This window comes from Ammospiza nelsoni, chromosome 8 (assembly GCF_027579445.1).
Source record: "Ammospiza nelsoni isolate bAmmNel1 chromosome 8, bAmmNel1.pri, whole genome shotgun sequence".
NCBI classification, from domain to species: Eukaryota; Metazoa; Chordata; class Aves; order Passeriformes; family Passerellidae; genus Ammospiza; species Ammospiza nelsoni.
The window spans coordinates 11,752,910-11,780,324 of record NC_080640.1 but is presented as its reverse complement, the minus strand read 5'-3'; the positions used below and the strand labels follow the sequence as shown (position 1 = coordinate 11,780,324).

The window sequence follows — 27,415 nt, the reverse complement described above, 5'->3', positions numbered from 1 at the left end:
GTAGTAATTGTATCTGAACATTTTGTAATCATCAACTCCGTGGTCACATGTTCATTAAAAATTTGGGTTATTAGAATGTAGGAGCACATGCAGGGCTTCTGGAAAAACACGTGTGTTAATTTATCTTATCATACAGCTGACATCCAAAACAACATCTAAAATCTAGACTTGCTTCATAAATGAATGGAGTCTATTCTTGATGGAAACTGTTTATGTTGATTGTATTGCAACCAATCTGTGGCAATATTTTCTTTCAGTAGCTTGATGTTAAATATGTGCTCCTCTATAAGTTTGAGTCTTGAGTGAAACCTAGGTATCAGATTAAAATACAGTTTTGTCTCACATAAGCAAGTCAGAAAGGTTAAACTTGTATTTCGACTGGAGCAATTTTCATCTGTAGTTAAAACTGCTTATCCCAGGGATTTAAACTTGTCATTTTCAAATCACAAACTTTGTTCCATCCTTCTAATCTTGTGATGATGGTTTAATCATGTTAATTTCTTTCCTTTCCTTTTGCTCCAGATTCTCAATCACATGAAAGATCTTGAAATGCATCAAATTCAGATCTGCAACTATGAGAAAGAAATAGAAGGGCAAGGACTTAAATTAAAACAGCAAAAAGCTGTTTGTGAAAGTCTGAGAACAGAGAGGACCCTGTACAGTAAAAATCTGATTGAAGCTAAGGTAGAAGGATACATTTTTCCTGCTTCTCTCTCTGCTGTTGTTTTTTTTTTTTTCCTGATTTAATTTTAATTTGTTAAAGGGAAGCTCAGTGGCTCAATGGCAGAAGTAGTTTCTGCATTCCTGTGGGTTTTGAGGAAATGAATGTTTTAGGTCCCTGAAGTTTTATCTACACCATTTGTATTTGGGCTGGAAATAGGAGTCCTCAGTCATCATGTGGAAATATCCCCGCTGCAAACCGTGCGTAAAATCATGGTACACTGGAGCCACAGACTCATAAAGCCATCCTGCCTCCAGTCTGTTTTATCCCTTTAGGAGTTGTATGCATGTATGTGAAATAGGGTATGAGGGGAATAAGATTGCCTCCTTAGTCCTGAATGAGTATGCACATTACTGTGAATAATGATTTAGGAAGCAGAGAAACACTTTCCCAGCTGAAGTGGGGTCTTCTGATGAGAACCAAATGCTTCCACCTTGCTGGTTTCTTTCAGAGAGTGTCATTTTCCTCAGGAGATGATTCTTTCCATTCATATCTCCTCCTTGGGGATCTCACTAACAATACTAGAAGAAGAGAACAGAGCACTTAAGGATATATTCTGTTATTCTGATGTAAAGATCTAAAATACTACACAAATCCTATTGTAATTGGCAGATATTGGGGCCCTGGATAGCTGTCATTTTAAGCCTTGGGTTATTTCCAAATAAGTATTTATGACATAAAATATATAGTAAATTACAAATTTATACTTAGGTTTGGAAAGGTAGTTGTTTTGTTTGAGAAGCACATGGGAAGGAACTGTCAAAGTTCCTAACAAGCTGTGTGCTGAATTTTATGAGGAATGCACCATTTTGCCATTTATGTGGGATGTTTTACTTGACCTTAGTCAGCCTCTCATCTGGTGGATTCAGTGTTGGGATTCTTGTGGCTCCCAAACAATCTGTCAAGAGAGATAAGGTTGAAAAATCACAATGCTGATTTTTTTCCTAGTTATTTTTATCTTAAAACACTAAATAAATTTGGTTATTTATAAAGAACAGGCATCTGTTTGCTGAATTAGAAATGGAGCAGCATTTTGGTCTTTGGGTTTTGAATGTTACATGGTGGTAACACTATGCTGTTCACAGATCCAGTTGTTAGAGGCCAATATTTAGACTTTAATAGCTTGCTTGTCACACTACCAAACTCTTCTGGCAAGTCCTGCATGAGAAAATAGCTGACCCCAAAAGATCTTTTGGCCAAGGCAGTGTTATGTTTAGCAATGAGAAAAGTAGCTATTCAATGTTCAGTATCAGGTCACCCAGTCATGAAAGAAAAAGAAACCATAAAATGTGGTTGTTTTGAACATTATGGCGAACTCTTTCTCATTTTGGGAAGTAAAATTTGCACAAGTCTGTTTAGATAAAGCTGGATGCAAATATTTTTGGACTGCTTAATGTGAAATGATCTTATGCCTACCTTGCCAGTGGTCTCCAGAATACCATAATATTCAAGTCATTAGAATGGAAAAGGCATCCTGGCAGGCTGTTATTATGATATAAATAGCTGATGCTTTCATCCTGGGGCTTTCTTTTGGTGCTAGGAGTTCATTTATTTAAGCACATTGATTAGGAGACCAGTTTGCAAAATTGTGTGTTCTTAACTGTTCTGCATTAAATAAAGAATTGAGAATGTATTTAAGTATGTCTGGGCTCTATGTGCTAAATCTCTGTCATCTTCTACAACACCAAAGAGATTATAGGCTGTGTACCCAAGACAGCTTTTAATAACTTTTGCTTTCATGGAAGTGGCTGAATGTGCAAACAGCTGGGCCTAGTGATATTGTTACTACTAATCAGTCCTCTCTCTGTGCTGCTTGGGTGAAGATTGCCATGACTCAACATCTTGCTTAGCTACATTAAGCACTTCATGCAGGTAAAAATCCCTCATTTGTTGAGTAAATCCAGCCTATGGTGGATAGTGCTGAAGGAGCTTTAAGCTACCCTGGTTTGGCACTGGAAGAGGGTGGATCCATATGAGAGATTATGATGTCTTCCTTGTGAGGTGGTAGGCTCTGGCAGAGGAGTAGTAGCCTCTATAGCTGCTTTCATTACATCCAGAAGAATATGTCTGTGTAATCATTGACTCTATTAGCTTCCATTTCATGGCATAACATGTGCTGTCTCTGTGCTGAGCTGAAATGCTAATTTTGTACAGGCAGGCACCTTTGTGCTGTTAGAAGTATTCCTACTGACCTGAATCTCTCTTCAGTGCTACCAACATTTTTGCTCTGTATTTGAGCTTAAAGTATGTGCTAAATATTTTCACAGAACCTTCTCAAAGACTGAGCCCTCTTTTGAACTTTGCACCTCTGTGCAAACTAGCATGTATTGGTATCTTACTGAGGCTATGTTTGTTTGCACAAAATGAGCTTCTCTGCAAAGATTTGTGCTCAACTATGCATGACCTTACTGGAAAAGCATGTTATTAGAGCATGAAAACAGATGGATATGATCAGAATCTTAGTGATTTGGATTTACTGTTAGTTCTTATAGTGTGTCCAGCACTTTAAATTAAATGTCTTATTAAACTCATGACTGATGGTCATTATTTTTGTCAGTGTATCTTTAAAAGTTTTTTTTTTTTAATTGCAATGTCATGCTGGCTTAAACAAAAAACTGTTGTTTAATGAAACTGTTTTGTTCTGTTGGATTAAAAAGTGATGTCTTATAGTAGGTACAACAGATCTAGTTTCATGCACCATTGCTACATTTTCCAACATCTAAATAGCCTGAACTCCACATCACAAACAACCTCTTGCTTTAACCCTCTCTGTGATCACACTTCCTATTCTATTAGGACGAGATGGCAGAAATGATGATGAAACTGAAAAATTCCACACGCCAGGTGGATCAGCTGAAAGAGGAGGTCAAAGAAAAGGATATAGCCCTTGAGAAAGTACAAGTGAAATTCCAGCAGTCAGAGGATGAGAAAGAGTCGATGAAAGTAAGACCCTTGACACAGATACTTTCTTTCAAAGGGTGGACTCCATGATTTCCCAGACTGCACTGTGTTCTGATCTGTGGTAGTTGTTTTGCTGTATTTTAATAAGCTATTCTGTACTTGAAGCACAAGATCTCAGCACCCTTTAGAGGTAATAGTTGCAGAAATCTGTCTTTCTGACAAATTTCATCTCTGCCCATAATAATAATAAAAGAGTCTGGAATTGTCTGTTGGAAGCGTTAAATCTCTTGGTGACTGAACATTTTTTTACTAAAAAGTTCCACTTTGCTTGTAGAGATGTTGATTTTGTGTATAAACTGATTCTAGCAAACTTTTTAATGTAGACCTTTATAACTCAACTTTTTAAGGACTTTTTTCTTTCTACTGTTTTTAAGTGCAAATACCATTATATTGCACAATGTTGTATTTCTAAGTAACTAGCAAGCATTAGCCTTTTGGGAGTTAGACAGTGCCTTTTAGTAGGTCCCTCTGCAGAGAAAGTTATTTTAATACTGTGGTATAAAGCAGCAAGATTCTGTCTTAAATCAAAGGAAATCTAAGCTTGATGCTCGGATGGTTCTTCTCAGTGCTGCTGCAGCCCATCCTTGGATAAGCTATTAGATTTGTGGTGGTATCTCAACCCAATTTGCTATATTCTGAAAAGATTTATGGAGTTGTGTTCACAGGAGTTTATTTTTAATCTTCACTAAGCACTAGGAAAAAAAAACAGAAAAAATGCAAACAATACCCCCTAAAACCAAAAATTCCCTGTCACTTTTCACAATATTTTCTTTTGTCAGTTTATTGCTTTGCTGCTATGACTCCTTGAATTTTCAGCCTCTCTCAGCACGTAGAGTTATGACAAGATGTCAATATGGCTTTGTAAAAAGGTGATGAATTTGTATTCTTGTACCTGGTCTGTCTCAGAGATGTTCTATCAGTGATGGAGAAGTCAAACAGCATCCCATTCCCTGTGAGCGGCTTTCAGCCTCAACTAGTCCCCAGTTCTGTCTCATCACCTCAGAACTGTCTGCCATTTGTTTGACAAACACGATTGCTGCATGGTTTACCCACTACCCAGTTATTCACCAGCAGGTTTGTCCATACACTGACATGACATTACTGACTTGCTTCAGGGCATTGTGGGCTTCTACCTGAGTGTCACTGCTGAGTGCTAAACTAGAAGAGAATTCAGAGGCAGCTGATTGTCACAGACACAAAAGAAGCCAATTATTTGTGTTGCAAGCCAGCATAAATTTGTCTTGTTTGGACTGATGTGAAGGAAGTAAGAAAGCTGTTCCTGGGAAATAAGCTTAAAGAATGTGCTAAATCATGGAGGACTGGGATTCATAGGAATGAGGTTATACAGACATGCTCACCTCAGATGGCATAAAGGCCTTAAAAATATGTAATCATGGTGAATCCAAGCTCTATTAAAGCCAGTTCAATGACACCTTTTGGCTTCAGTTGGCCTTCACGCTTGGCTGCAGATTAGAGTTGTTAGACAAAGGATCTGAATATTGAAAAAAAATAAAAATCAATGGCCCTCAAGATTGGAGCTGCTGGCAAGTCAAGTGATTAATATAATTTTGTAGGTGTTTATGCATATTTTTTCTGGAAATCTGAATATAAAATCTGACTTTTTATTTCAGTATTCTGTGTTCAGTCCCAGTTATAACTTTTACAAAACTCCTGCTTTCCTCCTACCTCTAGTAGAGCATACCAATAAAAATATCACTTGCACTAATACTTCAGAGTCTAAACAAGGATTTAGTTTGAGTTTGGTTTGAGATATTAGTGTAGGTCCCATATATGTTATTTTTTCTTGCTGACTGTTCTTCAGTTTTTACAAATTCTCAAACTGACTTCAGGTGAGCTGTGCTGATTTACAGCAGTTTCAGACGTGACCATTTTTCTGCTTGCACAGTGACTGTGTTTATTAATTTCATTTTACCTGATGTACAGAGACCTTGGTACTGTGGTTCTGGGCAGATTTAATCTAACTGAAAATCCTTGTGTGGCTTTAAGTATTTATGTTCCTTACTATTCAAGACAGCTCAGATTTATTTAAACTGAGTGCATTCTAGTGAGATTTGTTTATATGAGTGTTTGCTGACCACATCTAATGCCACTTCTTGTTTACAATTCATATTTTTCTGACATAAGAGTACCATAGATTTGTGATCTATTAAAACAACATTATCAGCAATGGTGAACACAAGAGCAGTTTTACATTTGTGGGCTGCTTTTGTACAGTGTTTATTGAATTTCAGCATGAAGTGACTTGCATTTTTATTCAGCTGATGAATATCTGACACTGACTAAGAGAGCTATGTCTTACACATATAGGAAAATGAGAATTTTATTAAAGAAAATAAGAATGGAACGAGCTCTTTTATTATTATGATGGAACTGTTGGTCTTAAATCAATGTTTTTGTGGGTGCACCCTTCATCACAGGCTCAATCTTTCAGCATTGGATGATGCTTATTTTTAACATCATTCTTTATAAGGGTCAGAGTTGTGGTAAGGTCTTTGAGTTGAGGCTTGAAAGTTTTCAAAGCTATGAAAATGAACTGTGGTTAGCTAGTTCCATCTTGGCTCTAATTACCTAGCAGTGATAAAAACTTCTAATAATCCAGGAAGACCCTGTTATTTTTATCTACATACATGCCTTAAATTGCAAATTTTGTGACAATGGGATAGAATGACTGGCCAGATTCCAGTGTTAGTCTGTATTGGTGCTGGGCAGTTGCTGTAGCAGTGTATTGCTCCTCCTTGCTTCAGAACAGCCCCTCTTTTCACAGTCTTCCTCATTTAACACATCCACTAAACAAAGTGCTGTGGCTCTTAAATCTTGCTGTTCCTTTCCTGGTTGCCACCAATCCTTTTATTCCAGTCTGAAGCCTTTCTTGAGTTGATGCTGCTTTTTACTATACAGCAGAGATTGTTGCCCTTATCAGCAAGGTGAACTGTTCTTTCTCACATCCCAGACTGACTATGAATAGCAACTCCACTGAAAAGCTTTCTAAATATGTGTAGTAAAATTAAAAAAAAAAAAGAGGTATCCCTGAATTACAACTTGAACAATTGTCATAGATAAAAATACTTTCAAATTTCTATTGTGTATAAGACAATTACATTAAAGTAATATTTATATTATTTCTTTATGTGTCTTCATGCTTGCTTATCTTGGTGATCAGTTCTCAAAAACTAACAAAATGTGTACCTCTCAGGAAGGTAAAATAATGTATGAAATATTTGTAAGTAACTCTTATTTGTAGGTTTCTATAATGGGAAGTTATTATTTAACAGTTGTTCACCTGTATTCTTTATATCCATCAGGCAGAACTGCTTAAGATGACAAAAGAGGCTCAGGAAGTCAAAGCCTACATTGAAAATCAGGAGGCAGAAGAGAAAAGACTGCTAAACATCATTGCTGAAGCTGAGGTAGAGAGAATGAAGCAAAAGAGAGAATTTGACAAGGTTGGAATCCCTAATTTGAGTTTTCAAAGACCCTGCATTCTGTTCCCTCATTTGTGCAGTGTATTTTAAGATGAAGATTTTTAGCTACTGTGAATTTGGGAGTACTGAAGCTTTATAATGCCATTAAAACCAAAATGTTAAGATACTGAAGTGAACAAAATCTGCAGTTTGTATTCTTCAAGGTGATCAAACCCTTGTGGGGGAAATCATTAGGTTCTTGCCATCTTTCTTTAATTAATAGCAGTGAAACCTCTTAATGTCTATGATTTTGACTGATCCAAGCATAGCCACGATACTCTGGGATTGTGTGAAGGAAGTGTGAGTTGATGGCTTTGCCCGGTGCCCACAGGTGGTCGGTGAGAGACACGCCCTGGTGACGCAGCTGATTCGCCGCAATGACGAGGTGGCGCTGCTCTACGAGAAGATCAAAATCCAGCAGTCCGTCCTGAACCGGGGCGAGAACGAGTACCGGCAGCGGGTGGAGGACATGAGGATTCTCAAGCTGGAGATCAAAAAACTACGGCGTGAGAAGGGAATACTTGGCAAGAGTGTGGCTAACGTGCAGGAGCTCAGGTAGGAAACCCAATGGAATACATTTCCATAGTGACTGCAGCCATGGTTTTGTGTTTGAGACAGTAGAGACTTGTATCAACCTTGGAGAAGGGTTTTTTTTGGTTTGACCTCAAACCCAGACTGATTTAAATTAATTAAGCAATTTACCAACAAATAGGAAAATTGAAATATCATAAGGAAAGAAGAGATCTTGTCTAAAGTTGCCAAGAATACTTGCAAGAGTGTGACTAACGTGTAGGAGCTCAGGTAGGAAACCCAATGGAATACATTTCCATAGTGACTGCAGCCTTGGTTTTGTGTTTGAGACAGAAAATATGGTTTATACATAATAAAGACTTGTATCAACCTTGGAGAAAGGTTTTTTTTTTGTTTGATCTCAAACACAGACTGGATTAAATTCATTAAACAATTTACCAACAATTAGGAAAATTGAAATATCATAATAAGGAAAGAAGAGATCTTGGCTAAAGTTGAAATAGTTTCTGTATTTCCCCTTGTACTGTGAGTTACTGCCTACAGAATAAACCTGACAGCAGCAGAAAATGTGTTCACAGTCCAGTGAGCTCCTAAGTGGTACAGTGGTACAAGGCCTAGATTAATGGAACTCCTTTTGGTTAAGCAATCCACTGAATATGGGAGACACTTGGCATATTCAGAATGAAATCCTGTTTTCAGAGCTCTCTCCTTCTAGATTTAGATGCAAATCTTATGAACTCTGAGAAAGTTTTAGTTAAATTTTCACTGAAGGTTTTGTTTCTTTAAAAGAGTAATTTAATAGCCCAAACCTGATTTATCTCCTCCTTCTCCAGCTTAATGCTTCCTTTCTTGTTTGCCCCTCATGTATTTGAGGTGTATTCTTTCCTGATGGGAAACTGGATATTTTCTAAGAATCAGTCTTGATTTGCAAGGAGAGGCAGTTATGTTTTAGCAGATAACCATTGTACCAATTTGGTGTAGCTATCACAGTTTTGGGTGAGATCTTTATCAGTGTGGTTCTGTGGCTTTCAGCAGAACAAATTAACTTCAGTCCATGGTCAGTCCCATTGACTCCAGTGGAATTATGCCAGTTTGATTTGGTGAAACAGAAAGGAGAACTGGGCACACAGCATTAGCAATTGCAGTTTTCATCGACTGACTGCAGATAGGAATGGAATTTGAACTTGCTGCCCAAATGCATTCAGCTGAAAGTCTGTTACTGTATTGAAACTCAGTGATAGTATTGAAGTGTAGTGTGCTGTATGCCATGATGGGTGGATCAATTCTTGCTAACTGCAGCAGCAATCTCATACTTTAATGAAGTCCAAAACCATCATGAAAACTGCCTGTTGAAAAGATTCCATTTATCACTTGTGCTACTAATTAGCTTTCCCGATTTGCCAATTGGAAATGTGAGGTTTTTTTCCCTCTTCCATAACCTTGTCCAACCTCACAGTTAAAAAAAGACCTTTTTCTCTCTAGTGAGCTAAATGCAATTCTGAGTTTAGTAGGAAAAGATTCAGTAGTAGAAGAGGCACATCACAATCTTTCACCCCCTTTTGACACTGGAGAATTTAGAGGATCCCACCACTAGAGTGATAAGGGTCAGATAATTACAAAATATGCCTTTTTTACCTGCCCTTAAACCCCCTATCACCACCAAAAAAACCTAGTTGTTGAAGAATCTTGGTAGTGCTCAGTTAATTTTAAATTCAGCAAGTCACCTCTGAAATTCCTTGAGGAGATGTAATAAAAGAAATCAAAGTTCAGTTCTCTTTGGAACAGTGTCCATCATGCTTAGGTCCTGGAGTGTGTTTTATTTGATGGATTGTGTGAGCCATGTAGATTTAAACCCTTTCAAACAAAAGCTGTTAGATTCAACACTGGAGTAACTGGATATGATCCATGACTGATTTGTAGGTTTATAAACTAACTGTCCTTCTGGCCTTAATGTACATGGGAAGATGTGAAGAGCGAGTTCCAGTAGTCTGTGGAGTAGATTCCCTGGGAGCCTCTTTTCTGAGCCATTCTTAATGAAGCAAGTGAAGAGGTCCAAGTGTGTTATTTTATGGTTCCACCTGTTCAGTGCTGTTGTATTGATACATTTGCCACCACAGTATTGCTGCAGTGGCAAAGTGCCTCTTTGTGCTTTCCATGCAGTGCTTCCTGTGCATCATAGTGCATGGGAGAATGATTTGTTAATGCCCACATTAGTGCCTTGGTCATGTTGAAGTATTTTTGGTGTGTTTTTTCTTTTTATTTTATGCTGGTCTTCAGATGGGAGTTTAATCACATGCAGAAGGAACTGTTAAGGGAACAGACTCGGTGCAAAATTTTGGAAGAAGAACTGCAGAAGCCCTTGCAAGTTCACAGATGGAGAAAATTAGAGGTGATGTGTGAGGATTTTGTGTTCCCAAAGCCCCTATTATCACATCAGTGACCTAGCAAATGCCTATTTCATTTACTGTTATGCAAATGATGTGGAGGGATTGGGCAGACTGAAATTTCCATAGTACCAATGGTATCCTTACCTGCTGAATGCTTTCCTTGCACAATGCAATCAGTGCTATTTTTGTGGCACTTTCTCAATGAAAAATTGCAGGGGGATTTGTAGAGACAGTGAAGTGATAAAGGGAATAAGAATGCATTAGGCAAATTTAGAAGGGGGTGATTCCTTAACATGGATGGTGAGAAATAAGATGATAGGGGAAAGATATAATCCTACCCTCACTGAGCAGGGAGATGTATATGGGAATGTATATGGGAAGAAAACCAGTAATTGAAGGGCTAATAGAATAGGTAGATGGAAGAATGAACAGATATGAAGTCACAAGGTAAATTACATCTGAGAAAAAACAGAGAGAGTCCTCCACATAAACAGTGGTGGACTCACAAAGATAGTAATTCCAGGTAATGTGAGTTCAACTGCTTTACATAAATAGCAAATCTAAGTTTTCACATGATTTGAACCTGCCAAGTGAAGGGGAAAAATAAAAAATCCATCAAGCATAGATGAAATATATAAGCATCAGTTGGCATCACTGGATATTTTTGATGTAAGTCAGTGCCATCTGACATTCCTCAGTTGCATGGATCTCTGATCTGATGCCAGCCTGGGTTGCTTAGCTTCTCTAATATTGAGTGATAATGTGCTCCGTCCCTGCAGAAGCAGAGCTGAATATTTTCACTGTGCTTACTAGTATGATAGTGAATTTCTGATCTTTCCATGCTGAGCTTAAAGGTGGATGGTGTGATTAGCTTTTCTCATGGAAGGGAGATAAAATGCAGGATGCTGAAGTAGGTTAAACACATCTAGGTACAAACTCTAGCAGCACCTTGTAACAAAGAAAAATCAGGCCAGTCAAAACATCAAGTGATGGGAAAATGAATGTATGAAGAGACTGGTAATGGGGAAATCATGTCTTTCCATTCTAGGTAACTGGTTTGTATTTGGAACACAGAAAGGCCAGCAGATGGCAAGATCTGTATGAAATAATCCTGATGGGGTTTTGGTTCAATTCCTAATGAACAAACACTCTCATATCACTACAGTAGTCACAAATTGGCACCATGCTTGGGCAGTGCTATAAAAAAATCAAGGACTGAGGCAATCATGAGGACTGGTCTACTTTTTAGCCTGGTTTCTCAGGAGATGATGTTGTGTTGTAAGCATTGCATGTGTATCTGTGTCAGTGTCCTAGTTATGCTTAAATTGATTAGTCAATTTAGATAAAATCAGACAAAAGATTAAGAACAATGAGATGCAGAGTTCCTTATAAGCTCAAGTGAATATAAGAGAGCAGGACTTTATTGGAGCCTTTACTGCAGTGTGAGTTTAATCCTTGTGAGGCACCCCATGAGAGGGGAAAGCCAGATGGGAGAGAGCTGATATGAGACCCTGAGTGAGGAAAAGTTGCAGGCAGAATTTGTCCTTCACTGAAAGATCCAACAAGAAGACACAAAGTACTGGGAAAGTAAGCTGTACTGGCTTCTCCTGAGAAGGAGGAGGAATTATTTCTTTGCTCCTTAGAGCTTTCTCCAGATTCAATCTATGCCAAAAAAATGAAAAGGAAGGGATGGAGAGACAGACATCTACTCGCTCCTGTTCTTATGGGCTGTGTAGGTAGAAGGCAACACTACAGTGCAAACATTCTGTCACCATTTTAAGCATTTAATTCCATTGAAGAATGGGATTTCACATGTATGGACACTTTAGAACCCCATAATAATTCATCAGTGTACCCCCCCAAATCCTCTTAAATTCTCCACATGCTTCAAGACTAAAGTGCAATTGGTGCTTTGTTCAATAGAAAAATCTTCTCCTTAAAAACTAAGTTGGCACTGTTTGAAGTTCTTGAACAGCAGGAGATACTTGCACTGCTTTTAATTTGTCAGTGGACAGTTCCAGTTGCTTTTAAAATAGATATATTAAGTTCCAGGACTGCCTGTGAACATGCAATTTAAAAAAATTAGCTGAATGCATCTTCCCCTAGCCCCCCTTTTACACTTGTTACTTTTGAACACTGAGATATTATAGTTTTCATTTGCAAAAAAGGAACAGTAACTTGTTATCATGTATAATTTTTGAGACTCCTTTGCTCTTTCCTAGGCCAGTGACCCCTCTACCTATGAGCTGATTCTGAAAGTTCAGAGACTACAGAAGCGACTTATCAGCAAGACAAATGAAGTGATAGAGAAAGAATTTCTCCTTCAGGTACTGCAGCATCATTATTTTGTGGCATCTCATTAATATATTTGACTTACTTTGTCTAGTGACATGTGCTTCCTGAATGTTCCTTAGATGCAGACTTTGGAATTCTTTTGCATGCCCTTTAGGTAGCTTTAGATGGCAGCACCGACTCACTGGAAGAGAACAAACAGCGTCAGATTAGTTGATTTTTATATTCTGGTTACTGATACCTGGTCAGCTCTGAAAATACAATTAAAGGTTGGCTTTAGTTTATTCATGTCAGAGATTAGTCTTCAGGTCAGACTTAGACTATTTGAAAAGTTTTTCTGTGTCGTTTTAAACAAGTATGCTGTGACCTGAACATGAAGGAAAATTCCTGATTAATTCCATTTGTGCTTAGCTTGGCTTTTGCCAGGAGGAATCCTAAAGAGATTTAGATATGCTGTGGCTGGGGCATGTTTGATTTCAAGGTTTTTATGCTGAACATTCAAAAAAAAAATTTCTGATAGCTTATCTTTTTTTGAACTCTATCAGGTGTCCCTTAACCCCAGTGATAACAGTAAGGTTTATGCTGTAGAATGAAGGAAAGACTGTATTCCTATAGTGCAAACATTTTTATGAAATATAACAGAGGAAGACTTCAGAGAGTCCTGGCTTTATCCAGAGGTATTAATCTAGTCTCTCTGGTGACTGTAGGGCTAGCTATAGATTACCAGCTCTAGGTATGATTTTAACATCATAAATACCCTAATAGTCTTGTATATCTGTGTTGGGTATCACTCACTGGAGAGTAAGATGTGACCTGAATCTCCCTCTGTCTTGAGAAGAAGCTCAGCAGATCTTATCAAAACAGGGTTTGTCTCTATTTATTGTTTCATGGGAAAACATTGATCTGAAATTTCATTTGAATGTAATTTATGTGTATTATTCCTCTGCTTGGAAAAATGTGATCTTTGTTGCATAGCACTGAAATGCTGTCAGTGAAATAGTTAGCTTAAAATGTAGCAAAAATAGCTCCAGTTTACTGTGCTTTACCCATGCACAAAACAAATTCTGTTAGATTTTAGATCATCTCTGTTGCAATCTGGCCTTATCCTTAGAATGCTCCCATTTTGCTGTTATTTTCAGCTGAAGACCTGAGATATAGAGGTATTAAGTTGCCTGCACAAGAAAATCTTTGAAATATTAGGTATTTGTGCTTAGATTATACCAATGGCTAGTACAGTAACGTTTCTCTCTCTGCAATGGTCCTTCTATGGCAACTCTATGATGTTTTTATTACTTTTCTAGATTTAAGACAGGGTTTGGCTATATAAAATCTAATTATTATAGCTAGAATTGCTAATGAGTTCCTTTGTGTTCTTAATTCAGGCACCAATTTCCTGTGTAACAATGCTGAAATGAAGGTTTCCCTTGGAGAAATAATAGTGAAGGCCAAAAATACTATGCTCCCCATTTTGTTCAGGGATTTAACATCAATGTTTCTGAGCTCTTTTCTGTTTTTCCAGGGTTTTGAGTCCTCCACCATGACTGAAATAGGGCTCTTTCATAGCAGGATGTGGGTATGACGAGGTAACCAGAGATGGAGAACAACCCCAGCTTGTTCCCTTTAGGGGCTTTAAGTGCTACTAATTAGCTTACTGGCACAATTACCACAAATTAAGGGTGCTGGCAGAGCTGCTTCTGCTGACTGTCTGGATAATCTGATACAAGGCATTTCATTATTCTTTGGACTGGTTGTCCTTGGTATGATGGTAGCATCTCTTTTCTAAAATCATACCCTGATACTCACCAATACAAAACCCTTGCTAATAACTTACTGAACTGATGTTACCAAGTTCCAAACTGCTGTGGTGAAGGACCCAGCCCAAGGAACACTTCTAGCAGAAGGAGATAAGCAGGACAATAACATCAGCTTTCTGGAGAAAGCTCAGTTTCACACATGAGAAGGGTGGCTTCACAAGACCACCTTCTGGGCAGTTTGAAATATTTGAAGTGTATTTCAAGTGAAGTATTTGAAAGGTAGTGTAGGATTTGATCCTGACTGAACTTTAGAATTATGGGAAATAGCAGTAATTTAGCTCAAATTTCAGGAATTTTAAATTTTGTTCCCTCAATATAATTTGTATGTTGAGGGAGTTCATCCCTCTCTTTTATTTTTTTTTTTTAATCCTGGTAAGCCTTTCATGCTTAAAGGCATTCAGCGTCTTTTTAATATGAGTCTCTCCTGAAGTCAGCTCAGCTCAGTTCAGTCACTGCTCATTTGCAGGAGTGGGGGAATTGCTGGTGGCTGGCCTGTGCCTACTTGGCAGAACATCCCCCATACTCAGAGCTGGAGCCTGCAGACTGAGGGATACAAACTTACTAGGTCAGAGAACCCCTGCTCTCCCTGTGTTATGTTTGCTTGCCTAAGTCACACTTCCTCACTCGCAGTCATCTTCATTCACATCTTGCCCTGTAACAAGGGCATCGCCACTAGGTGTATCAGCTTTAAAATTATCTTAATCTCTTGCTTGCCATACATAATCTTTTTTCATGTGTGTGTGGCCATCATACTAGCAAATAGGATACTTGTTTAAGGTGAAGCTTGTATCTGTGTCTAATGTATGTATTGTGTAGCATAAATTCCCTCACATCAGTGTGTTAATAAAATAGAGTACAAAAAACCTTGTGTGTTGAATACTGAGTATTAAAAATACCTTTGGAGTTTAGAAATAACCCATGTGAAGAAATGGTTGAGCCCAGTGTCAGCAACCTACGGTTTGATTTGTAGGGTATTCACCTTGCTGCATACTCATGCAGAGCCATAATGTTTTTATAAGGAAAAAATAATTCCATTTGTATTGTATGCACTGTAGCTCTGTCTTCTTGTTTTACTTTTTGGTAAATGGTCTTTTAAATAAAAGTGCAGGGAGCAAGGTTTTAGCTGGATATAGAAATGGAAATTTTCACTAAGTAAGGATCACAGTACATAGATTCATGTGGAAAAGCATCTGCTTACTTTACCTGCTCCTGATGTGCATTTGATCATATCCTTTTTATTAGCTTTTTCATTTTTTCTAACCTGTCATTTCTTTAAAACTGAGGCAGATGTAGAAGCAAGCTACAATCCATGCTATGTGATTAAAAGAGTGATTTGCTGTGTTTCAGTCAGAAAATTTAGATTGCTGACAATATGGGAAAAACCCAGTTTGACTCTAAAATCTCATGCAAAAATTCATCTTAATCTCTCTTAACCAGTCATCAGGGCACATTTTTTGGATAAGACAGATGCTGAGAGATAGAGAATATGCAGCATGCTGAATGTTCGGTTTTGCTAGAGCAGCTTTTCAGAGTTGAACATTTTAATAAAGGTGTAAAAAGATTTCATCTGTTAGAGAAATTACGGAAGTCTTTTCTTGTTTCTGATTTATCTGTGCCCTGTCACCACAGCATCTTGGGTTATAAGGAATCAGCTCTTATATACCAAATAAATATGGTCATCCAGGGAAGCTACTTTGAAGAGTAGCTGCAAAGCAGGTGGTCATACTTTCTCTTTTAATTCAGGCATTCTCACAGTTGTGAGCTGCTGTGCTGATGAAAAATGCTGTTTTAAAAATCAGATCCAAACACAAGGTCTTGAATACTTATGGTCAATAAAAATCCAATGGTGTTTTTCCCAAACATAGGAAATGTTATTTCAGGGATAGCCAGTTTTCCTGTCTTAGTTGTTACTTTCCTTCTGAATTTGTGCAGTCAAGAGCAGTTTATGGTTCTTTTCTAAGCTGTTGAGTAATACTGCAGGGCTTTGTGGAGCAATACCTTGTGTGCTGTCCGGGAGATCTCACAGATGGGTGAAGGTTTTTGTGAACACATGTGGGATGAATGACTTGTTGCAAGGCCACAAGGAATAATTATTAATAAACAGGAGTGCTCTGCAAATCCTGACTGCAAAAATACAGTTGCTCCCTTTGCATGTGGGGCAAATCTCTCATGTGACTGAAGCTCTGTTCTGTGTACTGAGCAGTGATGTGGTAAACTCACAGTGGAAAATATTACCTTGTTAGGATTATGATTAGTGTGGTTTTGGAAACTTATCCCATTAAAAGTGAATTATGCACTGCTTTATTTGTTTCAAATTTAGTTCTTTCTTTTCAGAGTGAGCTCCTCTAATTTGATTTTATGTCTGACTGAGCAGAATTTTATTCAGCTGCATGTCTTGGAATGGATAACAGCATAAAGATTCACATTATATGTCAGTTACCTCTTTTGTCAGTCATCTCAGAAGATTGTTCATAAATGTAAAATGTAAATGTAAAAGAAAGTGCAATCTGGATTATTTGTTCAGGGAGGCAAAGGCAAATGTCTTAGTTAAGCCTTGCAGTAGTGAAAACATTGTTTTTCTGTACATGTGTATTGTTTGAAGTTGTCAGCAAGGAAAGCCCAGGATTGGGCAGTCAGGATGTGATGCTGTGCTGCTGTTCTTGAGCTCATAGTTCAAAGAGCGCAAGGGCAAAAGGCCTGATTAGCTCATGTATCTGACTCAGAGATTACAGCCAGACAGCACCCACATGTCCTTGCACTGAGCCAAGTTTGGAGCTAAGTTTCAATCCCTCCAGAGAACTGACTGTCCCAGTGACAGAGAGTAGGAGGAATTGAAGGGATGCTGCTGTCTCCAGCCCTGTTCCCTTTCAGGTATTGTGAGATACAGGGAGGGGAGAGTGAGAGACTTTCTCTGTGACCTTGGCAGGCTACTTAGCTTTTGCATACTTCGCATCAAGTAAAATGGAATAAAATAATTTCCATTCTTTTTCTGGTGTGTGAATGAATATATTAGAGACGTAATTCAGTAGCGAAACACTCAAAATAGGCAGATGTTTTATTTTATTTGTGCTAAGTTGGTAGTAGAGCTGTTCTATCCAGTTTGAGGTGCTCGTTGCTATAGTGTCTGAACATATACATAACCATCTTTATTTCTCAGAGCTGGTACTATAGTTTCATAAAGAAAACTACTTTAGAACAGTGTGTTACCGTGTGGGTTTATGCAGGTTGGCAGCTATTGAAAACAAAGTTTTCTCTCAAGAAATGAAGGAGCTTAGGAATTTGCTTCCCTCTATTTGTTATGCATTTCCCCCCCATTCATTACATAATTTTTTGTGGTTTTTTTTAATCTCATGAGATTTTTTTCAGCCCACTTTATGGGAGCCTAGTCCTTCTGAAAATCACTTCTTTCCCTAACTTGGAAGTTTCATGAAGCATGCTGCTGCTAAGTTCTTCACTCCTCTCAGTGCTCAAGTAGCTTCCACATAAGAGAAATGTATGCTCAAATGCTGAGTAAAGACATCTGACAATCTGCTGGGAAAACTGAGAGAATACTCTCCTATCCCCTACCTTTATTTTGGTATTATTTGGTATTATTAAGGCCAGATGAGTTTTATCTTAGATGTTATCTTTGTATCTTCAAAATGGCTTAGATTTATTTTACCCTCTCAAATTTGGCATTTATTTGTTTTTAGTGCTGAGTGTAGATTCTACTTGGATATGAGAGTATAAACTCCTTGCATGTTACAGGTAGGGTATAGAGTCCGAGCTGAGGATTTTTTGGCAAAATTGTCTATTTTCATAAAAAAATAACTGCAATTCACTTCAGGGAACTAATGACTGTAGAATCCCTAAAAGTCTCCTTTGACCTGCCCATTATTGTTCCTCTGTCATCTTGTCTTTAGAGAGATTTCCCAGAGGTAGCTTGGGATAGTGCTTTGTGTACACTGAAACTTACAGGTGAACTGCAAAATCCACTACCAAAATGCAATCCTTTCTTTACTGCTCCTTTTTCATTTATATGTGAAGTCAGCCTTTTGAAGGGATTTTCCATCCAAAAATGAAAAGGGAAATTTTCTTTTTAGCTTTTTATAGTGTAGTAGGACTTGGTGCTTTTCTATCTCTGTTTCCTGGAAGATTTGAGTTCCTCTGGAAGCACTGGATTAATACCCTATCTTGCAGCTCAAGCTAGCAGTTCTCTCAGCCCTCAATTAAAAGGGTAAGTATATTGAGCTCTAGGCCTTTTTTAGGCTTAAAAGCCCCATTTCTACCAGCAAAAAAGTCACTTTTCTGATTTAGCTTATAGCAGCTCTTGAATGGCAGAATAATTTCCTGCCAGTAAAATTGCATCTAATTGCATAGGCAGTAGCTGGCATAAACAGATCAGCACAAAGGAATTGCACGACTAACTGAACTGAAATTGGGCAGTGTTGTGAAAAAACACAAGAAAGAGCTCTTCAGGTATGTAAACAACAAGCAGAAACAGACAGAAATATTGGCCCACTGTTAGGAGAAGTGAAATAGCAACAATGCTTTAAAAGAGTGAAGTTCAGCAAGGACAAATGTAAGGTCTTACAGCTGGGGAATTCAATGCAGGAGTGCAGGACATGCTGGGATCTACCTGCTAGGGGAGCAGCTCTCTGGAAAGGGACCTGGGCATCCTGGTGGACAACAAGCTCAGTATGGGTGAACATTCTGCTGCTGCAGCAAAGAAGGACAGCAGGGTGCTGGGTTATGTCAACATGGGCATCACTAGCAGAGGTTATTCTGCTCTATTCAGCAGACATAGAATCTGTGCTCAGTTTTGGTTCCTGCTATATAGAAAAGATGGGCAGGCTGGAGTGGGTCCAAAAGAGGGCCACAAAGATAATGAAAGGATTGGGAAACTTGCCATAGGAGGAAAGACTGAAACTACTGGATTTGTTTGGCTTTGAGAAAACAAGGCTGAGGGGAAACCTTATAACCATGTTTCAGTATTTAAAGGGTTGTTAAAAAGGAGGTGGAGATTTTCTTTTTACAAGGAATCACATGGCAAAGATGGGGGTAATAGGTGCAGGTTACTCCTGTGAAATTCTGACTGGACACAAGATGAAAGCTGTTAACAATGAGAACATTTGGAAGGCGTGGCAATAATCCCCCTGAGATTATTGGCCAGGGTACTGGGCCATCTTGTCAAGATGGTGCTTTTGCTGAGAAAGGCTGGACCAGATGATCCTTGAGGTCCCCTTACAACCTTCTTTTCTATGATTCAGAGATTTAAAAGGTGTCAATTTAAGATCTAATCCCAAAGTCCTTGCATGACTGGTCCCATTAAAGGGACAGCAAATTTCCTGTTTGCTCTCATAGATGGTCACCAATATAAGCAAATGGGAATGAAAGAAAGATTGGACCATATGAATCTTGAGATTTACTTTCAACACGGTATTCTAGGATTCTGGCTGAGAAACCTAAGCTGCCAAAACTTCTAGCCACTGATCAAATGGTTCTGGGAGGGTGAGGGGAAGGAGAAAGGCAGAAAAATGCTATCCTGTCCTTATAAAAACTTAAGTGCTGCTGCGTACCTTAAGGGAACAAGAGAGAGAAAACAGTACCGGGTGGAGTGTGAGGTTTGAGGTTATGACTCCAATTCTAAGTTGGTGACTGGAATTTCAAGGGATTTGCATTGAAATATAGGAATGGGAAATACCGTGAGGACTCAGGCCTAACATTTACTTTTTGGCTTTCAGCTGGGTATGAATCATAAAGAAAAAGTTTACTTCCCCAGTGTCATGCAGAATTAGGTGGATGTGTCAAAGGCACACAGTAAGAATAGCCTTGATTTAGACTCCAAAGACAAGCTCTGTTCTTTTTTCAAATGAAAAAATAATGTGTGCCCATGAACTCTGGCTGCAACCCAGTTTTAACTTGTGATGGATAAAAAATATCTCATTACCAGCTCAATCTTATGATGCATAACAGTCTACTGAATTAGTGCCATCAAAATAATTTCAGTCCAATACCTTGAAACTTATTTGAACTGGAATCTCCAATGCAATATGAAGTGACATATGGAGGTACCTAATGCATCAAGTCACTCTTTAGGACTACACTTACATTCTTTCCTTCTTTTGGTTTTCTTTTGTTTTCGTTTTCTTGGGTTTGAAGAGTTCATTGCTAAACTAGGACTTTGAGTGAAGATTTTACCTTTGACTCTAAGTAGAGATGTTTTGTATTTAATATTGGTTTTAAATTGAAGGAATAATATCTTTCAGTGGTTCTATACCTGGCATGATGATTTTTCCATGCAATTAGAATATCTCTAGTGTCTTTTGTTCTAACGTGGATAATTTTTTCCCAATTAATTTAATTATTTAGTTTTTAAAAATTGGTTGTGTAGCCAGCAGGGTTCTGTGAGCAGGGCAGAACCACTCACACTAAGCCAATTGTAGGATAATTGTGTTAAATCTTGGTGCAATTTACTGGGGCTCATATGCAATCCTTTGATGGTGTAGTAAGGAATCATATCTCAAAAACATGAAAGTTATGAGTCACCTGTGTGAAGGTGTCTTGAAGGTCTACATATCTATCTGAAAGTTTTGTGTGAGCTTTAATAATTCAATAGATATCTGAGGAATGTTCAGTTCTTGCCCTAGCTCTCTTCAGAAAGGAGTTGATTTTGTATTTCTGCATATTTCCAATACACTTCTTGGTGCATTAGTTTATTTTAGACCTTCTAATCTCAGTCCATCTAGAATTAGAAGATGTTTTATGCTATAGAAATTTACAGCATGATAAACTGCTCTTAAAAACACACTGACATTTAGATTCTTTCCCTCCTCCCACATATGTTGCAATTCAAGTGGAAAAGAATAAAGTCTTCCCAGAAAAATATCCTTTTTTTTGGTATGTTTGTTTAAACAGGGGTTTGAAAAATTGGGTAGGAAGTATGCTGATCACTTTAATGTCATCAGGTGGAGATAATTGGCTGCTCTTTAGGGTGAGAAAATAATTTTCCAATAAAAATAGTGCAAATATTTCTGGCGCTGAGAAATGGGAAGCAAAGCAGATTACCTAGTGAACAAACAAAATATTTCTGGTGAACAGTTTCCTTAGTGGAAGAGATAATTTTTACTGACTCTTTGTGAAACTACCCCACCCTCATAAACAAAATATATTTCCCATGATAAATGGTTCTGGACAGAAGCAAGGTGTAAGTTTATTTGAGAAAATAACTTCTGGGGATCTGCACCATTTTTAGCTCACCTAATGATGTTTTGGTCAGAAATATTCAGAGGTTATTTAGAAAGCTGAGGAAGTTGCAGACAGAGTAAAAATCCCTTAGGGTTCATAGGTGGCAAGTATACATGAATGCTGAATCTGTCTTACAAGTTTTTTAAGATAATTGATATATTTACTTGAGTTTGAGCTTGAAAGAGAACTCTCATGGGTCATCAGATGTCACCCCTCCTCATCATGCAAGATTGTTTTAATTACATAAATACTATCCTCCGTGGATGAGTGTCAAGCATAGTTTTGTGTCCTGCATTCTAATACATCTACTCCCAAGTCCACTCCCAAAGTTTAGCATGTCTGAAGAGATTGTTGTCTTCAAGTACGCTGTGGCTTATTGTGAGTTTTACTGCACATTTGTAACCTCCTGCTGTAGACCAGGCCTGCTATTTCTGAAAAGCAAGGAGCAGGAGTATTGACACAGCCACCAGCATGGTGGTCCTGGGGGACTGGGAGACTGAGTTTCATTCCTGTGTCTTCAAGGAGTTTTAGTGAACCTTGGCAATTCATGTAATAACTCTTTGTGTCCAGAACTCTTGTAGAATGAGTAGAGGATCACTGCCTGGCTGGAAGCGGTTCTTCAGCATGTGTACAATAAAGATTTAACACCATTCAGATACTGAGGCAAGGATGCCATGTAAGAACCTAAGACACAGCACTGTCATCTGTAATCTGCATCAGCAAAACAGAAACAGTGATCACCAAAGTGTTTTATTCAAATACATTATGTTTGATCTGAACCCAGAATCCTGAGCACAGATACCTTGTATCATTGGACTAAAAATATTTTGTAAAATGACCCAATCCTAAAGTTCTTAGTCAGAATTGCCCTTAACTTCAACATTAGTTTGCTGGAAAAAAGCTTGGATAAAAAGTTCAGGAATTGTTCCAGCAAATAACAACTGAAAACAACCTTGTTTACTCCTCATTCCTGTGTTCAGCATGTATCTGAGAAGGAAATAAATCTGCTGTGCACCCCAGGGTAAAGTATATTAATCAACCAGTTATCTTGTTAAGGGAAAATAAATGACTTGCTGTGCTGACTGAATACATTGCAGCGCACAGACTTTGCAGTGCTGTGGCAATCCGATACTGACTGTCAGCCATCCAGAATCTGCTAGAGAAGCTGAATTACTGCAGGAGTGCAGCAGCAATGTAGCAAAACATTCACAAGCCCATATTCTATATGGTGGCCCAGAGCTAGAGGTATATCTTTAGTATTCACCCTTTGGCAGGTGTTCTTGTGTTAAGGGGTGTTTTGCTCTTCCCTCAGCAGCAAGATATGGACAATCTCCAGCATCCCAGTCAGTGATGGATTATTATCTTGTATGACAGTTGTAACAACAGCAAAACCCCACAAAAAAAAAAGTAATTCTACAGGGACAGACTAATTTTGTTCTATTCCAGTTCTCTTATTTTTGTTCTTACTGTCAATGGTGCTGTTTTTGAGGGAACACATGCAGAAAGCTGCTGCAGCTAAGGCTCTTTTGCAGCTGTTGGAGGAAGGTAGGCAGAGTCACTGTGGCTGGTTGGGTTTTTTTAGAAGGGTGGCTTAAAATGGGACATAGAAGGACACAATCAGATGAAGAAAGAACCCCATTTCTCCACTCTTCTCTTGAGATATCCAGAAATGTGCTGCTGAGTGCACAGGAGCCATGAACCTCAGTAGGGAGAGTCTCTGCCCAGTGGGGTGCATCAGTCAGCCAAGTGCTGCACCTCTTCTTGGAGCTCAGAGCTCAAGGCTTCCCATGCCTGTCTAAGTAGATACAGCTGTAATCTTAAACAGGGGTTGGGACACTTGAGCACAGCAGTTGTCTTTACATGGACATTAAGATTCACTGTCTTTCCCTTTCCTTTAGTCCTGTTTCTGTTTCTTTGAATTTTAAGAAGCAGGCAAGGGGAGCTGAAACAGAACTCCTTGAAGAATAGCAGAGGCTCAGCTCTAATTACGGTGAGCCTGAAGGAAGCCATGCATTAAAACATTCATGATTTCAGAACTGCTGTGTGTATTTCTTAGATGTACTGTTATTTCTTAATAGGTTCCAAAGTGTAACAGGAGACTAGTCTTTCTTCTCTGAGGTACTTGATGTATGCAGAGGAACTCTGCTGTCCTGTCAAAAAGATGTATGTAGGCTTTACTGCCTTGTTAGACAGGTATTGTAGATTTAAGTGGTGGCTTGACTTTGAGACAGCTGTTCAGAGGTAGCAATTCCAGAACACCAAAGGACTTGAAGCAAAGTGCTCTCATCTTTCAGGGAAATCTAAAGATCTAAGTCAAGCAGGTGACTAAAGAGATAGAGGTGCTTAACTTAAAAATAGATACTTCTAGAAGGAGCACTGCAATCTCTCTGACCCTTCAAGGTCATCTGCCAGATCCGTCTGAAGTGAGAACAGAAGCTGAGTCTACTGGGAATTCTCATCCCCAGCTGTCACCTGCAGGAGCAGCTAATCATTATCAACAGAGCTGTAATAATTCTTTGATTCCTCTAAAATTTTAAAAATCTAATGGCTATTGAATAGCTGAAATACATGCTGTTACACTGACAATAAAATACAGAAGTTTTTAAGTCAAATAGTCTAGATCTGAAGAAGAGACTTAATTTGGTTTTTTTCTTAGAACCCTGCATAAAGTAATTATTATACAGTAAAAGGTTCCCCATCATTTGCTTTGTAGACTTATTCACTTAGAATATTTAGGAACCTTGTTGATCAGATTTGTATTGACCTCTCATCTCCTCCAGGTCACTTCAAGATAAACTGCTTCTAGAATGCAAAACAAAGGTTTGCTTAGAGCTCTCTTCAACCCAGCTGTCAAGTTGCAGGCACTGTGAAAATAGTTGGAATATTTACATCAATCCATATCATGTGAGGGGTAATTCTCACCTTCAAGGAACAGCTCACTTTCATGTGTGTGTATTTCTGCTCACAGATATAGGAGATAATAAATTGATAATCTTCTGCAGTGCAAAGTAGAAACACTGTGATTAAATGAGCTACTCTAATTAATGATTTTATAAACTCTTGTGTAATGTCAATAGTGAAAAGGGTACTGTAGCTGTTATTTCAGCAAGACACCTCCATGCCATTTACTTTGGATGGATTCTTAACCTCTTGTCTCAGAGTTCAGAAGTTGAAAGGAGTATATGTATTTATTTGTTCATTGGAAAAAATACTGTTTTCCTACACCCTTATTAGGGAAGATCTAATAGTAACAGTTCCTAGCAATAATAATAATAAAAATAAGTTGCAGCTGCACTCCAGGTGGAAATGTTCATACTTTGTTGTTCCTGGGAGATGGTGATGCTGCAGCATTCAGCTCTTGCTGTTGCAAAAAGCAGCCAAGGGTGGAGACCTTACAAGGTGCTTTCTTTGTTTCGAGGTTTCTTTCCTCTTTCATTAAGCTGTTTTGAAAATGCCAGTCAATTTGGTACAGTTTGCTTTGTGCCAAAGAAAACAGAATTGCTCTTGAGAAGCATTATTATCAACTGGAGAAATAAGTTATAGGACAAGTTTGGGTGGTGCAGATTTCACCAAATGTGAGACTATCTCAGCCTTTCCTTCAAGTGTTGGTTTTCACAGGAAAACCCAAAACGTCTAACACAGTGTTAGTGTTGCCTCACTGAGAAAGGGCCTCAGTGTCCTCTTTCAAACTTAATTAATGTATCCAATAAAAACCCTCACAGTGGTGAGATTAAAAAGTGTCTAGGTGATAATGAAAACAGGAGCTGTTCTAGGGAACTGCATCCTTGCGAGGGTGTTTGCTGATGGATGTGGAATAGACAGGAAAGAGCAGGAGCTTTTGGAAAGTGTTTACAGAGAAAGTTCATACTGCACATTTCTCATAGTGCTGGAGGCAGCTTTCTTCTGTTATTATAAAATTTCTGAAGGGCACCATATGCTAATTTTTTTCTTTACCTCATGAAACTTTTAAAGATAGATGTACTGAGCCAACAGCTACTGCTAGGTGAACACAACAACAAATAAATGTAGGGCTTATACAGTGAAAATTACTATGACTAGATATGTATGTCTGTGTATGTATTTAATCCAGATTTCTGTGTCCTGTTTAACACTTATGAAGAGGAATCACCACCCCTAAGGATGCTCTGCTGCTTCATGGCATCATAAACAAAATGCCTTTGGAGTTCAGCACAGCCCTGACATTTTGGTTATAGTGCCAATAAACAAGAAACCCCCCGTGGCACGCTGACTGACTTGATATCCCCACCAAAGCCATGAGGAACTATAGAGTGCTTGCATGGTTACTATATTGCTTTCTCCACCTTACTAATTAAAATAAGAATTTTTATTTAGGGTGAATGTTTTAGGGACTGCTGCCATACACTATGTCGCACACTTCTCCACTACATCTTTGTCTCGTTGAGCTTTTTCTTTAGTCCCGTTGCTGGAGACAAGAACTGGCATAAATTAAATTTACTATGATGCAAAGTCTTTTGGACTTTTTTTGGGTTTTTTATTTTTGCCTTTTTTAAATTTTGTTTAGGTTTTTTTGTATTTTTTTAGTAATTCATGTGATAGAAAGCTTTTGGTGCATAATAGGATTTTTGTGGGTCTTGTGAAGAGGGCTCTTGGGGTACTGCTTTGCCAGGTAAATTTGTTGAATTATCTATTTGGAAAGATAAAAATGAGGAAGCTGGGACTGCAGGGCCTATTTCTGCTGTGAAATCATCTTCATTAGAAGTATGGTCATCCATCATCTCTGGTTCAGAGGAAAACCCTGGGCTAACTAACAAGATGTTAGTTAGTTAGCAGTCTTCTGCCATTTCCTGGTGTCATGATGGGGGACAGGATGACACAAAATGGGAACACATCTTTAGAGCTCTATTCCAGCCTGGGACTGATGAATGCTTCCCATTCCCTGTCAATGACTGTGAATGTCTTGCTGCCACTTTGGGAATGTGATGGTGCTGATGGTCCTTCTCACATGGAAAAGCAAATGGTGCTGTGCTGGTCAGCAGCAACAGCTTCTATTGAAGTAAGGCTTTGCTGGCAAAAGTGATTCTTCTTGCTGAAGATGGAGGCAACTCGTGACCACCTGATCCTGGACAACCAACTGAAGTTTGCCAAATGCTAGCCAGTCTTCTGCAGAAGAAAAGAATTTTGTCTCAATTTGCTGTAGAGCAAGCAGACCAGGAGAACTACAGAATATGGCTGAGACAGCACCTAGTTAAATTTAGGGGAAAGCACCACTTACTTCCCCACCCTCCCTTCTCCAAATTAATGGGTGAGAGACTTAGGGATGAAGAAAATTACTGTAATGGTTGGGCCTACAGACAGATCTGTGAGTTCCTCAGAGATCCCTTAGGAAACAAATCTAAGACAGGAAGGGCTATTCTAAAAATAGTATGCAATTTTATTTGCAGAATTTTTACAGCAGGTGTTCACAGAGGTCCTGAAATTATCTTTGAAATGCCTGAAATTTAACTCTAATCCTCAGCCTGAGTGTCCCAGCGTGTCCTACGTACCCAAAATGAATGTGCCATCATCTCTCCACCATCATTTTGGTTTAGTTTGTGTCATAGACCAGTGAAGCTTGTTGATGTGATGGGCTCGGTCCTACATTCAAGCTGCTGAATTCCATTGGAATTTCATGGTGGAAGGATCCCATAAAAAGCTTTGTTACTGGCCTAGACCTGGTCTGAATACAGGTGCATTACTCTTACCAGCATGGGTTTGCAGAGATTTGATCTTCCCTCACCTCAAGAAGAAGAGTTGTGCCTCACAGTGTGTTTGTGACTCTAAGTTCCTTGATCTCAAAACCTCAGAACTGTGGTAAGGTGTGTTTTGATGGCAGCCTGGTGTGAGGATGGAGGAAAATGTGAGGGGAGGCAGTTTGGGATGAGCCAAAGAAACCCAGTCATAATGGATTGACTTAATCTATTACAGAAAACAAATTTTTTCTTTATGAATTTGTGCTGATATTTTTTTCTTGGTCATTTC

At 38.6% G+C, this 27,415-nt stretch overlaps 1 protein-coding gene across 1 annotated transcript in view; it reads left to right on the top strand.

Annotated features, from left to right (window-relative positions):
* Positions 1 to 27,415, top strand: part of CFAP58 (cilia and flagella associated protein 58) — a 65,178-nt gene that overhangs the window by 29,538 nt on the left and 8,225 nt on the right. The window contains exons 12-17 of the mRNA XM_059477104.1: positions 523 to 684; positions 3,518 to 3,664; positions 7,006 to 7,146; positions 7,496 to 7,719; positions 9,973 to 10,084; positions 12,305 to 12,409. Of these exons, the coding sequence (XP_059333087.1) occupies positions 523 to 684; positions 3,518 to 3,664; positions 7,006 to 7,146; positions 7,496 to 7,719; positions 9,973 to 10,084; positions 12,305 to 12,409 (891 nt within the window). The remainder of the gene's footprint in view (positions 1 to 522; positions 685 to 3,517; positions 3,665 to 7,005; positions 7,147 to 7,495; positions 7,720 to 9,972; positions 10,085 to 12,304; positions 12,410 to 27,415) is intronic.